Raw genomic sequence first — 15708 nt, 5'->3', positions numbered from 1 at the left:
TGGTTTCCCTGTTGACTAATTAATTAAATAAAGTCTTGGCATATTCATTATATATATGGGTCATATTTATATGTAAGGATGTACATAAGGAGTATCATTAGGCTCTCCTGTTAAAAATTATTATATAGGGAAATATATCCAATAAAGCAGTTTCTAAGCCAATGAAAAGAAGCACGAAAATATACCCTAAGAGGGCAACAGTGATTACTTCCTGTTAAAGTGTCAAAAATCAAGTCTCTCCGTTGCTTCATATTAAATGCCAATCATACCTATGACCAGGAGACATGACACTGTGCTGTTTATATTTTAATTGTGCGCCATAAATGAAATATGTGACATAAAAGTTGGTAGATACCCAGTAAAGTTCAGATGCACAACTCTAGCCCTTTAATATTAGCAGAACTTCTCCCTCCCTTCATCCCTGTCTAGGTGGAAGTGTGAGGACCATTCAGCTGGTGGCTCTGTAGTTAGCGTGGACTTCTGGTCTGATGTCACACACCATGCTCAGCAGCTGCCTAATCACGCTGTCCATACACCTGCTGTAGCTTCCGTTCGTTTCCTCTATCTTCTGCAGTGTCTGCTCTTCTATTTCATCTGAGAGGTGGCTCTGAGAGCCCATTATCTATGAAAGGAACAAAAAGGAGATTTATTTTAACATACGCTAGATTAAAATAGTTAAATTGAGTTACTTCAACATATTTTTTTCATAGTTAGTCTATGCTGTGAACTTTTTTGTGGGGGCCAGAATTCTATCTTCTGGGAACAGACTAGATCATGAAGACCCTGCTTGTGAAGGATGAACATCCCTGTTAGCATCCTTATTTGACTAAAATATCATGTAACAAAGAAAGTAATCAATTTAAAGAAATGTTGCAGTGAAACTTCAGGAGAGCTGTTCTTTTGTTTTGTTTTTCTAGACAGGGTTTCTCTGTGTACCTCTGGCTGTCCTGGACTCACTTTGTAGACCAGGCTGGCCTTGAACTCACAGAGATCCACCTGCCTCTGCCTCCCTGAGTGCTGGGATTACAGGTGTTTCCTACCATGCCCAGCTGAGTTATTCTTTTCTAAAAGCCAATGGTTTGCTGATAACTTATCTCTCTCTAAATTCATGGTTCTTAACCTGTGGATTGTGACCCTCTTGGGGATCAAATGACCCTTTCATGCGAGTTGCATATCAGATATGTACATTATAGTTCATAGCAGTAGCAAAATTATAGTTATGAAATAACAACAAAATACCTTTATGGTTGGTGGCCACCACAATGTGAGGAATTGTACTAAGGGTCACAGTGTCGGGAAGGTTGAGCACCACTTCTAGAGTCTGGAAACTTTCTGGTTTCTAAGCTTGAAATAAAACCCAACGCCGGCCTTTGGATCAAAGTTCTTTTCTGTTTATATTCCAGGTATGAGGAGAACAAATGAAATCAAAGAATAATTCTGAGAAGCTACAGTCCTTGAGAGCCCAGATAACCTTACCTCAAAGGGATTGTGATAGCTGAGTGTGCAAGAAGTAGATTGTGCATAGAGCCAATTTTATGTTTAAAAAATAGTTGAGAAGTACTTATCAAAACAATTCCACAACCTATGGGCTTTTTCTTTCTAAATTCTATGTCTTAAGTGGGATTCTACAAAAATGAAAGAAAAATTCAATCAAAAGTCTTACATGGTTAAAAACTGAAAGGCAGCCAGGCATGGAGGCACACCCCTTTAATCATAGCACTCATGGAGGCAGAGGCAGGCAGATTGCTGTGAGTCTGAGGCCAGCCTGATCTAGAGAGTGAGTCCAGGACAGCCAAGGCTGCACAGTAAACCCTGTCTCAAAAAACAGACAAACAAAGCCCAAAACAACAACAACAACAACAACAACAACAACAACAACAACAACAACAAAACCCCAAACTCCGAAAACAAAACAGCAAAAACAAAAAATCTGAAAGGCAAATACTTGTCAAACTATTGAGTATGCTCAGTACATATTACAGAGTGAGTGGCTCTCCGGTATTACAGAGAACTCAGTTCCTGTGTTCTCCAGTTCATGTAGTCCAAAGCCTGAGCATCGAGGTATTTTATAAGTTGGAAGTTGATCATGCCACAGCATGCCATGACACATTTGGATAAGAGTGTTTTCACTCAACTTCTATATGCCAGTTTTTAAACCTTGACTTGTATTGATTCTGTCGGTAAGACATTTCAATACTTGATGTTTTCCTTTACAATTGAAATGGTCAAGATGAAGGATAGAACAAGAGGCTGACACCAGGAAGGCATGGCCCACAAGAGCTACAGTAATGGCTTTCTACTACGCCTGAGGTAGCATAGGCCATGGGCTCCTTTCATGTGTGCACCTTTGATTACTTAGCTGTAAAATTGGCTTTGAAGTCCATTCTCAGAGTGTTGAGGAGTTTTAATTATTGTCCAAAGCAGAGAGCAAATCTGCAGTAAGATTTACGTCTGATTAGATCCTTCCCATGAAAAAATGTTTCATGAGGTTTAAAACCAACCAGTTTCTAAAATTGCAGTCAGCTTTGTTCTTACTTAGAAATTAGATGCAGTGGTCACATCAGAAGATAATCAAAGTGGGCTATCGTTGTTCTAATATGCCACTTTCATGACAGGCTTTGCTAGCAAGGACAAGGACACAGAGAAATGCTTACTGCTTTGTTAATTCCAGCAAGGGTCCAGGGAAACAGCCGAGAGCACAACAAAGAATCCATGAACGGTGGACCACTGCAATAAATGCAAATGTGTGCTGTACACACTATATCATACAGTGATACATGCTGTGGAGAAAAGTCATGTTCTTCTTTGTTTTTAAAAGAGAGGTCGTTTCAGATAATGTGGTCAGGAAGGGAGACTAACAGTTAAACATGGATAAAGAGAGATGAGTGCATCTAAATAGAAGAGGGTGGTGAAGCCCAGGAACAGTATGAGTGAAGGCCCCACAGAAGCAGGACTGTCTGTCTCCTTAGGAAGAAAGAGGAAATGCAGTTAGAATAGAAAAGTGTAAAGATACGCAGAAAATAAAAGCACCAATTAGGAGGGCTATACCCATATACACAGATAAGAGTTTAAAAAGAATTTATTTTTCTGACTTTTTCAATGGATCCTAAGGTGTGTGTGTGCACTGAAAGTTGAACTCAATGGCTCAATGCCTGGTAGTCAAACACTCTACCACTGAACTACGTTCCTAGCCTAACAAAGACAATCATTTGAACAAAGAACTTATTAAGAAAGTTCCTTATTTTTTTTTTTTACAACCAGATCCAATTTCTCAATCTTCATATGTTCTTTATGTATTTCCCCTAAAATAAAAGTTCTAAATGAAGATGTCTATTGTACTGAGAATTTTGGTGTCTTTAAAAACCCAGTTACGTCACCTAAACATGTTTCTGTTTTAACACCAGGTGTGGGATATGGGGCTGCTTCAGATTATCCACAGCAGCAGATGATTTGCCTTATGCATGCTCTGGCAGGCCCACAATCCTGCCAGCTGAATACTGTTTAGCGCTAGCAACTCTGGAGAGAGAGTATAAAAAGACCAGCACTCCAAGAGAGGAGGCGTGGCTCTTCTTCCTGCTGGCTCCTGCCGGCTTGTCACATGGTTGAGAGAAAGGAGACTGGAAGAAGTTGCAGATATCCTGATGCGACAAAGACTGGACTGGCCCCAAGGAACTCAAAACCCCTAACCAGTAGAAAGTCTTAAGAAGAACGCAGCATCTCCTCTCCCCTCTAACCTACTTCCTCTCCTATCTGTTGCTGGGGTGTTGGAAGGAACCGGGGTGGAGAAGGCTGGTATAGATATAAGAACTCAATAAAATAGATAAAACAAATACGCCAACAGTCTAAATTCTTGTGCTGTGTTTTGCAGTGACAGGCTTCTGAATAGTTTTATAGTCATATTTTAATGGTGCAACATGTATCACATGAATTTAACTTTGATATATGGAGCTTTCTTCTAGCCCAATTTGCAACATGGCATTGTGTCCTTTCTGAAAATATCATGCTCTTGTTATTTATTTATTTATTCTTATTTTTTACTTATTTACTTTGTTATTTATTTATAGGTGTATGTGTGCATATTCATGCAGAGGTCAGAAAAAGATATTGGAGATCCTGGAGCTGGAGTTACAGGTGGTGTGAGCATCACATATAGGTGCTGAGAATTGAACCCAGGTCCTCTGGAAGAACAGGCAGTCTCAACTATTAAGCTATCTCTGCAGCACCATATGCACTTACCTTTTACTACAAACTGCATACACTTAGTGATCGTGTATAAAAAGGCCAGATTTTAAAAAAGGATTCAAATGAAACATTTACTTGAATGAAGGTTTCCGGCTGCCAAGGAATCATAAGGAAATGCCACAGGCTTTCTTTGTTTCTTAGTTTTGGAAAGAGCAAGGATGCCTTGTGCTCAGGTGCCTTGCTTCCACCTCATGAGTCTGGGATTACAAGGGTGTATGGTACCACAGAGCCAGGACAATATCTACACATATCCACTAAAAGAGAGTTGGTCTCACAAACTCATTCTGCATCTTAGCCAGAATACCAGTCACTGATTCTGTTATTACACATTAATCCACAAAACAATGCATTTCTGGGGTTAGAATACTTTAATCCTTTCAGTTGTATATTTGGTGATATGAACACAAGTACTCACAGTACGTCAGATAGCAGCTGACTGGCCTGGAGGCATGAAAGTGAGATTGGGAACTTGTTTGTTGAAGATTTAGTTGTATGTTCAGCCTTGGCTGGACGGTGTCTGCTGACTCCCAGCAGATTGCTCCAGTCTCCTGCCTCACCCTTTACACACAGGAGCACCTCATCTGACCCTTCACATACAGAAACACCTTCTCTGAGCCTTTACACACAGGAACACCTCACCTGACCCTTTACACACAGGAACACATCGTCTGAGCCCTGGAAGGCAGTGCTGGTGTCTTCCTCACCTTTGACTGCTTCAGGCGGAGCTCCTTCTCCATCTGCATTCTGTACTGGTCAGTCTCAGCCACTGCTTCTTCCTTGGCTTGCTTCAATCGTTTTCCTTTTCCTGAAAAACCAACAGCAGCAGAAGTAACATTTCCCCCCACTTATAGCAGTGCAAATGATTAAAAACATTTTTTTTTTCCTGATACAGGGTACTCTCACTATGGAGTCCTAGCTGTCCTGGGACTTGCTTTGCAAATCAGGCCAGCCTCAGTTTATCTCTGCCACCCACATGCTGGGACTAAAGGTGTGTGTGTCACCACATCTGCAGCATCCAGTTAAGAGCTAAGACTGCTCTTGTTCCATTCCCAGCTCCCATTTCTAGTGGCTCCATCTGCCTGCAGCATGAGTGTGCGCACCCATGTGTACACTCACACAGATAAACACACTTGAAAAAATAGTAATAAAAATAAACATTGGCGCTGGAGAGATAGCTCAGCCATTAAAGGTAGCTCATTTATCTTCTAAAGTGATGATTCCCCCACTTTTTAAAAATAGTTTTTTTTTTCTCACTATATCAAACTTCATTTAATAATATCTTTCTTTCCTTCAATTGGGTTCTTTGAAGGATGGAGTGACACCTTTTTTTTCACACTTAGACATTAAAATACATTATCTACCCACATATGCACAACAGGATCAGCCAGAGAACATCTTTTAACTGTCACTTACTCAAAAAAGACATTATTTGGTCAGATATTTTTGTGTGTGTGTGTGTCCTGACTGGTTGCCAGGCGTCCTTCAGTCCACACCAACTGGATCCTATTTAGCGCTGGCAGACCTCCAAAATTGCCTCAGACTGCAACTCAGACTCTATCAAATGACTTTCAATTTTTAAAGCATTTTATTGGGATTTTTTTCCTTCCTATTTGCTACCCTACACATCAAAGTAGGTTTTTCTTCTGGTAGCTTTCTCTGAGGGAGACTTAAAAGCGGCTATAAAACCAATTTTTTAATGGTTGGGAGATTTAGCTAAGTAGCCCCCCTCTCCTTATATTAAAGAGCAAAGGTGTAAGCCTTAAGTCACAAGACAAGGTAGATGAAAGTGATGAAAGTCTTAAACAAGCCCCCGACTGTGAGGGTGATTAGTCATGCACACGAGGTGCGCTCTTCTGACAACAGACTGATGTTAAGGGCTGCCGTGTCCCCATCAGCCTCTGCTATCTGGGAGTAGGCATGAATGCTCTGAAACTGTAAAGAAATTCTGAACTTTATTATTTTAAGATGCCATTTTCTTTGCTTATCTGACATGGTTTATTCTCTGATCTGCCCCAAGTTTAGGTTGGACATTTGGTTGGCTGTTATACTATCCACAATTTGAACACAGTACTCTTCATTAAGAAGCAAGAAAGGTTTTTAAAAATGTAATTGTATTTGTTATTGTTAATTATGATGATGATGATGATGGGGTGTGTGTGTGTGTGTGTGTGTGTGTGTGTGTGTGTGTGCGCGCGCGCGCGCGCGCGCGTGCGCATGCCTGCCAAGACACGTGTATGGACGTCAGAAGACAATTCACTCTGTAGAGTTTGTTCTCTCTTTACACTTTCGTGTGGGACCAAACTCAAATTCACCCCTTCAGGCAAGGGCTTTTATCTGCTGAACCATCTCACTTGGACAAGAAAAAAACCCAAAAAAACCAAAAAAAACAAAAAACACCAAAAGTCTAAACACAAACATTTATCTGCCACTTGTATCTTTGTAGCATTTCTTCTAAATTTCTCTTCTGCCTAGGCACAAGCTGTTTTGATAGTCACTGAAAACATATTTAGAATAAAGACAGACTCATGGAGTCACAAACTACCTTCTACCCTTGGGGAGAACTAGGGGACACTTGTTCGGGATAGATAATTGCCCTTGTTTTTACTTTATTTAAATACAAAGTCTGATGGACTTTACTAATGCTGCAGTAGTGCTTGAGGATTCGGGCAACACTAACAGCAAGGCTTACCTTCTGCTTACTTAGTTAATGCTTATTGCGTAAAAGATGCGCAACCTTATGGCTCTAAGTATCTCCTAGCAATAAACACCTCCTATTCACAGAGGTTCTCTTGTTACATCTTGTCATTAGCATCGATGTAAAAATACAAAATATATTAGTATTTTCTTAGTGTTAATTATCTTACTTATATATAATAATTATCCATAATTCTCTTACAAAGAGAAGGGTGCAAAGCATCCTTGCTCCCCATCTTAACCCCACGATATGCAAAATTTCTGGTTTCAAAGTTGTGACTCTAGTACGTTTTGAAAGACAGTAATAAAAAGAAAAGCTCTGTGTGCCCTACCCCTGAGCAGGGTCCAGCGCTGCCCTAAGAGGCTCCATCACACAGTGACAGGCTTGGAACCTGTCTGTGAGTCCCCTGTCATGGCACCAGTCACCTGCTGGTTCTCATTCAATTACAGAGGAGAGCCCACGGGAAACCAGTGCTGGCACAGCAATTTTCTGGATAGACTCAGCAGCTGCCGCTGTGCAAGAGCCTGCATATGCTACACCCGATTTAACCCAGTGGAAGAAACGGAAGCCTAAATCCGCTGGTTTAGAGGTGAAGCAAAATGCATGCATCAGATCACTCATCTTAACCTCCAGCTCGCTTCTCTCTGTGTGTGGGAAGAGTGCCAAAATGAGAAAGTATACCTATTTCTTAACATTAAATCATAGTTCCTATGAACTAAAAGAAGTTCATACTTTTATTCCCAATATGCTACTTATTAACATAGAGATGGCCACATAGGATCGTCTGAATTTTTTTGTTCACATATAACAGTTGAACTTATGGGCCCACAATACTTATAAGGATACACAGACTTATCAGGCAAAGAGTTCTGATTTGGGGCTCAGAAAATGTATTCACTGTATGTATCTTGTTTTAAAATAAGGCTTAAAAGGGTGGCAGAGCAGTTCCGGAGGGATGGGTTGCCTTTCGTCTCCAGTTATTTGTTTGGTGCTTCTTGGCTACCTCCTAAATAAGCACAGAGCCTGACACGGAGAATGCAGACGTGCCCAGTGCACACAGTCCCTGCCATGGAAAAGTAAGGCATTCAACACACTATGGAAATATGTACAGCCTGCTTCCGCTTCCAAGAAGAGCATTATCAAACATATAAAATTGCAAAGAATACACAAGATCCTACCGGGAAAATAAAGACACATAAATCTTATTTCTGTTTTCTCTGCAACTACTGAAAAATCGCATTTATATAGAGGAATGTCTACTCTCAAGCTTGTGGAACATAGGGCCTCCTCCTTAAGCCCACTCCATCATCCTGCCTCTTTATACTAACACTGTAAGCCAGGGCTCTAGTGGAGGTTGGTGGGAGAGCTTCCCAAACAGCATGGAAGGGGCCTGGGCAGTTTTATGGATGGACAGGGCCATCTTGGAATTGGAAAAGGACAAAAAGTCTGTTCTAAGCCAGTTTCGGAGACACTAAATAATTCCACCACACTCAAGTCAGTCATTTTTTACATGTCGGGCCTTCTGTTCCTACTGTCCTGTTCTACATTGAACCAGCCATTTCTCAGAGGCACCCTGTAATGCATTTTCTGGGGGAGGTGCAGATGTTTGGAGTGATGCTCCAATGGATGAGGCAAGAATTAAAGACAATGAACTGGGGCAAGCCAAAAGTGGTTCTGTGTAGGGGATGGAGGGCAGTGCCCACAGGCAGATTCCTCAGCTGCATGGCTAGGACAGACCAAGAAACTGTGTGTCCTAAGATACAAATAAGTACGGGAGACACAAGGACACCATTTTGTTTCTTGGGTTGCTATTTTTTGAAATATGTTTCCTTCAGGGAAAAATGGGATTTCTTATCATCTCGGGGGGGGGGGGGGCAGAACCAGAATTGCACAGTAGAAGACACCAAAAACTTTGAAACTGTGAGCAAGTCGCTTCACAGTTCTGAGACTTTGGTTTCATCCACATGGAAATAATCATCTACTATATAAAGTCATCTTGAATTAGATTAGCAAAGGATATTCAGGAAATGCCGGCCAGAGAGAGGTTGTTTGATGGTTCTGAATACAGTTGGACAGCTATGTCTGCAATTCAGGAGGATGGATGCGGAGGGAGGAAGTTTAGCATGTGAGTCATCCAGGTCTTTGTATGTGCTAACTGTGACAGTTGTGTTTGGGCAGAAAGAAAGAAGAGCATACAGAAGGAAAAAGGGCTACAGTTTTAAGGTAGGGAAATAGCAACACTTAATGGTTTCAGAAAAGGCATATGGCAGAGAAGTAACACAAACCTAAAGAGACCAGAGGCTATGATTAACAGTGCACAAGCTACAGAGAACTGAAGTGAGACACCCGGTCAATCTGTACTCCTACATATCTAGCAAATGTCATGTACTAGTGTGGCTCTTTGGATATGGCAGTGTAAAGTCACAAGCCTTATTGTCAGTCTGTATTCTGAATGTAATCCGGGAGACAGGTCCCAGCCAATATGGGCATGCATAGCATGGCAAGGCTACTGAATGCTATGAAGAACAAAGGATGCTAAAGGTGAGAGAAGTTATAAGAGGTTGTGGCTAACATAGATGAGATCTCTTGGATGAAATGGCAAGGGAGCGTAGGAATAAGAAAATGGTCCTGCAGCTACCTTCAGGGGAAAGCTCATCTAGACGGAGGGGGCGCCAAGCTCAGCTGGTCCTAACGTAGGAGTATGGACTGCTCAGGGAAGCTATCCTATCTAGAAAAACACTCTTGGCTTGGGGGCCTGGTCATTATGATGACAAATCATTTTTTTCTGGAAAGAATGTTAGTATTTTCCTCAACCGTTAAAATCTTTGGAAAAATAAAGAAGTCATCAGGAAGAAAAACAACAAAACAAACAGCACGGCCATCTTTGGTGGCCGTGATTATCACCAAGCCTTCATCTGATTCTCTCCCTTCACATATATTTTCCTTGATGTCTTAATGTACTTTGCTTCTGCTTATATTTTCCTTTAAAAATAGAACCAAACTGCGTGGGTCTTGGATTAAATTTAACTAGATGCTGTTACTAGACAGAAGGTGTTCTGTAGTTTTGTATGACCTACTCAGAGATATGAGCGTACAATATAGTCCAGAAATCCTCTGTTAGTGGGTGGATCATAAAGAAAGAAGAGGTATTTACAGGCCTGCAAAATATATAAGACAAGGCCATGAAATTTTATATAAGGTTTGTAGTTTACTAGTTTATTAAAAGTTGTGTATTTATGAACCAGAATATCTAGTTGCGGAGTGAAGATTATATTAAATCAAGGAACTTGCTCAAATAACCTGATTATCTTCAGATTTGAAAAAAGATGGAGAATTGCTTCCTTACAAAAACCGACAGGTGTTGCACAGACGAAGGCAAGATTGAAGGGCTACGTGAGCTGATGCACCTAGGCAGAAAGCAGAGAGGTTTCCTGAGTATATTTTACATCAAAATGACTGAATGATAGACTAAGATGACAGAAGATCATGAGGATCAGCATTTTGATGTTCTCTGAAGGGCAATTATGTTTATTCTTTGGAGGAATAGTAACAGATGAGATTTCCTGGCTCCTGTTAACTAGAGAGAAGTTTCGAATCCTTTGTAAGTGTTAGCTCAGTTACTCAAGACCAGGTCATGAGGTGGTATTGCTCACACAGCTATTCTGAGATGGAGAAAGTGAGCACAGTCAGATGAAGATGTGACCTGCTGGGGCCAGGCAGACATTAAGAAGCAGAGGTTGGATTTGTACCAGGCAGGGCAGCTCTGGGCACAGAGGACTGAGAATGCTAGAAAGCTGGAAGGTGTATCCTTTCCTCATTCTAATTGTCTGTAGCTCTGGGGAAGTTTTAAGATGTTCTTGCTTGTTCAACTTTTCTCATATCCAGATGTGACTATGGATGTATTTACCATAGCTTTTGGTGTACACCCTGTGATGCAGTTTATATATTTTAACTGAACACATAGGCCGCTCTCTATAGCTTGAAAAGCAGGTGACTGAAGTGCTGGTAAAAAAAGGTTGTGGCACATGTTAAAGATCATTTAAAAAACACAGGCTCTTTGTATGAAGTTGAGCTTCATGTGACCTTCACATGGCGCTCTGGAGCATTCTCAGTTGCAAGGGTGTAAACCTCATAAAATCACCATGCAAGTAAGAATATGTGGGAGAGCAGTAACAGATAGGCTTACAGGTCTTCTGTCAAGGTTTCCCTGCACAGGAAGCATAGACCCAGACTCTGCAGTAGGACTAAACACAGCTGATCAAGCTGCTCTCCTCCACTCTATACCACTTCTCATGCAAATAAGGCACCTTAGTCTCAGCCAGAGATGTACACTCCCCTCCCCCTCCCAAAGCCTCTGTCCATTCCTCAAAGGTTTAAATAGCCTTTGTCCCCCAGCCCCACCCCCACCCAATGAAAGGAAGCCTGCCTCTGGAAAGTCTGTTCTCTCACCCACCCACAGCCTAAGGTCTCCTGAGGTCTCCATCTCTCAGGCCATTCCTGCCTCCTGCTTCCTCTTGTCAGGATCCATTGGCCCCAGTTAAGGGCAGACTCCACCAGGAAGTGTGGGGAAGTGGAGTGCAAATAGCAGGGGCCTTGGGAGTTAGTTGGTACAGGCCTTATGGACTTTAGGAGAATTCCTGGTGCCTCATGTCTACAGTCTTTTATCTGTACTCCTGCAGGCATTTATAAACTCTATTATATACTGGCTTTCCTTGGTTCTGAGTCAGCCCTCCTTAGTTTTTCCAGCATAACATACACATGCCATCGCTTCTTTGCTCTTAGATTTTCCTAAGACAGTGAATAATGCTAATTATTTTTGTCTCTCTTCTTGTGCCTTCCTCCCTTATCTGTTTCTCTCTCTTGTAAATGTATGATCACCCACCCTGCTGAAGCAACTTTCTGAGTTTCTGACTTTCAAATAAATTATTATTTTACCTATACGCCACATTTTCAAATAACCATTTTACAGGAAAAAACGAATTGTGTGTTTATTAAAAAGATGAATATATGTCCTGTAAAGACAAAATTAATGCCATATTTTACATGTAACGTATATTCTACAATTAATGCCGTGGTCTGTGAGATGTCCTCCAGGTGACTTCACTGCCTCCTGCGTTCTGGAAAAGACCACCCACTGCCATAAACTAGACCTATTAGCAGTCTCCAGAAACTCCCCAGGAGCGATTAGATACAATTAACTCCCAATGTTCCTCTGAGATTAAAAAAAAAACAAACAAACTTCCCCTCCAGATCCAGCCTCCACCCAATCTGCCTAAGGACCTACATTCCTGTGACCCCAACGCCTGATTAGTTTTTCCTTATAAACCCATTACCCTTGAAGGTCTGGTATCACTCTCCTATCCTGCTGTGTCAGGAAGGATTGTGATCCGAAGCTCTGAGCCCATAATACAGGACCCTGTGTATATTGCATCAGTATTGAGTCCTGGTGGTCTTTTTGGTGGGTCTCGTGATCTGAGTGATCTTAGTATAACAATCCCTCTGTCATTCCTTTGCCCCTTTTTATATGGACATTCATTTAACATTTAACTCACCAAATAGTTCAGTAAGGAAGAGCAGAAATCTACTCAAGTCTTCTATATCAACAAGGCTTAGAAGTAGTGAGCGCCACATGAGTTCTCACGCAACTGAATGCAATAACAGTTGCTGACACACGAGAGAAGGGTCAGCATACCAAGTGTACGGAAGTGCTGCGTCTCTTTGCCACAGATCACATAAGAACTGAGTAAGGTGGGTGCTACTGTAATTAAACTGCCACGTGCTGACAGCGAGGGTAGAACAGCTGTGTGCAGCCTGTGCCAAAGCCCCATCATGACACAAAGAGAACATCTTAACATGCTCTGGAAGTCTTAGCTCAGCAGCACTGAGGGTCAAAATATTTTCCAACATGTTTTAAAGCCCAAGCCATTTACTGTTGTAAGCTGATTAGTTGGTTGTTATTAATTATTAGCTGATTGCCAGCTTGGATAGTCATGATCTAAGATGGAGCGTGTAAGATAAGTTTGTGTACTTACACATACCACACACAAAGTTCTCAGTTAATAAAATAGCTTTGTGGGGCATAGACAATAAAATACGTATTTTTAATATGATTTCTGAGGTGTGATTACCAAGGTCATCATAGTTACTGAAGAAAGAGAAAGACATCGGCTTTTATCATCATTATGAACTCAAAGGCACAATGTCCTCAGCGTTCTCAATCATAACTTGCATAATTAGTGATATTTTTCTTTATACACTTTGAATAGAGGAAGTTGACAAGATCTATTGGCGTCACAGAATAATATTGAGAAGACATGTGCCTAGTACCATCCTTGAAGCAAAGCCAACATAATTATTGTATCTTTTAATAGTTTGTTCTCCTGGATGTTTCAAATGTGATTAGAAAAATTAGAACACAGGGATGAGAATTTTCTAGACTATTTATATTGGTAGGCTCTGTACTGTTTGGCTTTCTATAAAAAAAATGGCATTCATGCTATTTTGTGATTGGATGCATGGTTTTGTGCTAGGAAAAGGATGTGGAGTGTCGGTAATGGTTCCACATATCTTGCTCCTCCGCTGCCTTTGCCATCACCCCCATCACTCCCACTAGAATCTGTTCTTTTGTTGTTGGCTGCTCACAGGGTTGACTGTGCAGAAACCAATTCACCCTAAGAAAGTGAACAGGTTTTACTGTACTGTAAACCTCAGAGAACTGAACACTGCCTACCTGCTTCTTCCATCTTCCTGGAAGCTACGTAAGCAACACATTAGAGACACAGCAGCTCCCTTCCTATCAGATGTTGGCTCTATCTCCAGACAAAGCAGGAAAAATGATGGAGATGAATGACACTTCAAATTGATATACATTGGATAGTAAATGATAGAAGATAGAATCCTCAGAAAGCATGCATCTTGGCTTAGAGAATCAGAATCCAAGATATTGGTCTGGTATAAAAAAATTATATGAACTTTCTGTACTGCATTATTTAGAAGCTGGCTGCAGACTGAGGCCTGACTTGCCTCCTCTCTGTTCTCAGTCTTCTCTCTGCGATCCTGAGCTTGTTGTAAAAAGCCTCTCAGCATCACATCCTCCCTTTTCACAAAGATCATTGTGAAAAGTAAACAAAATAAATACTGAGCATGGTGGCTGACAACATATTTCTGATTTTCAAAATATTATCTTGGGCAAATCATAAAACCTGTATTTTTTGCATTCATAAGATAGGAATGATATTGATGCCTTATCCATATTGTGAATATTAGTGAGAGTAGGGAGAAAGTTCAAGTTTACTGAAGGCACTCACGCAAATACACAGATACATGAATAAATAAGAAGGCAGCCAACGAGACTTTTGAAACATTTGAAACTTGGCATGTAAAACCTATCCAGAGAGGGGAAAATGAGATGTTAAACATTATCCCAACTTAATGGACATGGAAATGGTTGCTTACAAAACATCGGTAATCTGGTCCAGTTACTGTCTAGTGATGGACTTGATCTGAAAGTCAACTGTCTCTTAACTATTTCACAGTATTATACAAACTGAGGGGTTGGAATGTAAAGGAAGATGCAGAAACAGGCTTAAGCCCACAACCATAACCTTATTGCCTTGGACCTGCTCCTTTAGCACATGCCCTCTCTAAAGTATCCATCCCAATTAACAAAACCCCATCACTGCTGGGGCATCGTGGAACATACAGCTGCGTAGTTCCTGTGAATGGCATAGGCTCTCACAGGAAAAGTGGTGACACAGCACAGTGTAAATACAGGTCTGCTTGACTAGGAAGCCCGTGGTCCTCACCCTCTGCATTTTCTGACCAACCCCTCCCAGGGGAGACTCACTCTTCTTTGCTTCTTCGAGCTTGTCCTTGGCTCTTTTCTCTGCCTGCAGGAGCTGTTGGATCCCCTGAGACTGGCTGGCCATGGTGCCTTGTTCCCAGCAAGAGGACTTTTGTGAAAGCTGGGACCCACAGCGCCCTTTTATCCTCTAATGGATCACCATAGAACTCAGCTTGTTTTGTCAACAGGGAGCACATAGCTGTTTGTTCCAAACTTGCCTGATTGGACCAGAGAGTTGGGTGCCAAGGTGAGCTCAAGGAGGAATCCAGAAAAGCAAACCGGTCACTCCAAGAAGTTGAGAATTCACGGTCTCTGACTTCAACTCTCTAAATACTCAAGGCAACTCTGATGGGCTACTGGGGTTTACTCACAAAGAAACGGGTAAGACATCTCTAGGTTACTAATTTCCAGCAACCCCGACCCCCAACTGACTTGTTGCTGAATTACCTCTCTGGTTGAGATGTTTTCCCATAGTCTTTGTCCCTGAGATACTTGTCTCAGGCCTTAATCTGTCTCCATGATTGAATTATCTGCTTGAGGAAAACTGATTTTCCTTCTTCAAGGAAGGAGAGTCTTCTGGCTTTGTGGGAGGAGATCTATTTTTTTTCTCTCCTAGGGCTCAGGTGATAGAAAAGAAAGACCACTGGGGTATAGTGTGTTGTTCTCTTGAAATGCTTTGTTGCAGTTAAAGCTATCTTACTACAGTGTCTAAGTCAACACTAAGAGACATCACCTCTGTGTACTTGAGGCTAGTTTAAGCATGTCTGTTCTATTAGAGTCTGTGTACATCTATGTACAGTGAATGTGCCCGCATATTTCACCTGATTCTGTCCAGTAATAGACAAATAAGAAAGCCACTCACAATGTAACAATTATATGCATCAAACACCTTTATTGGCAAAGAGAGGTTTAGTTTCCTTTTCACTGA

At 41.4% G+C, this 15708-nt stretch overlaps 1 protein-coding gene across 1 annotated transcript; it reads right to left on the bottom strand.

Moving 5' to 3' along the window:
- Positions 1-281: 281 nt before the first annotated feature.
- Positions 282-14914, bottom strand: Atp6v1g3 (ATPase H+ transporting V1 subunit G3). Its single transcript, XM_051147506.1, has 3 exons — positions 14784-14914; positions 4947-5047; positions 282-622 (listed from the first exon to the last, which is right to left on the bottom strand). The coding sequence occupies exons 1-3, from the start codon at positions 14863-14865 to the stop codon at positions 449-451; spliced, it is 357 nt and encodes a 118-aa protein (XP_051003463.1). The 5' UTR covers positions 14866-14914; the 3' UTR covers positions 282-448.
- Between the last annotated feature and the right edge of the window lie 794 nt (positions 14915-15708).

This window comes from Acomys russatus, chromosome 6 (assembly GCF_903995435.1).
Source record: "Acomys russatus chromosome 6, mAcoRus1.1, whole genome shotgun sequence".
Lineage (NCBI taxonomy): Eukaryota > Metazoa > Chordata > Mammalia > Rodentia > Muridae > Acomys > Acomys russatus.
The sequence above is the reverse complement of the archived record's forward strand: the minus strand, read 5'-3'. Positions and strand labels throughout refer to the sequence as shown.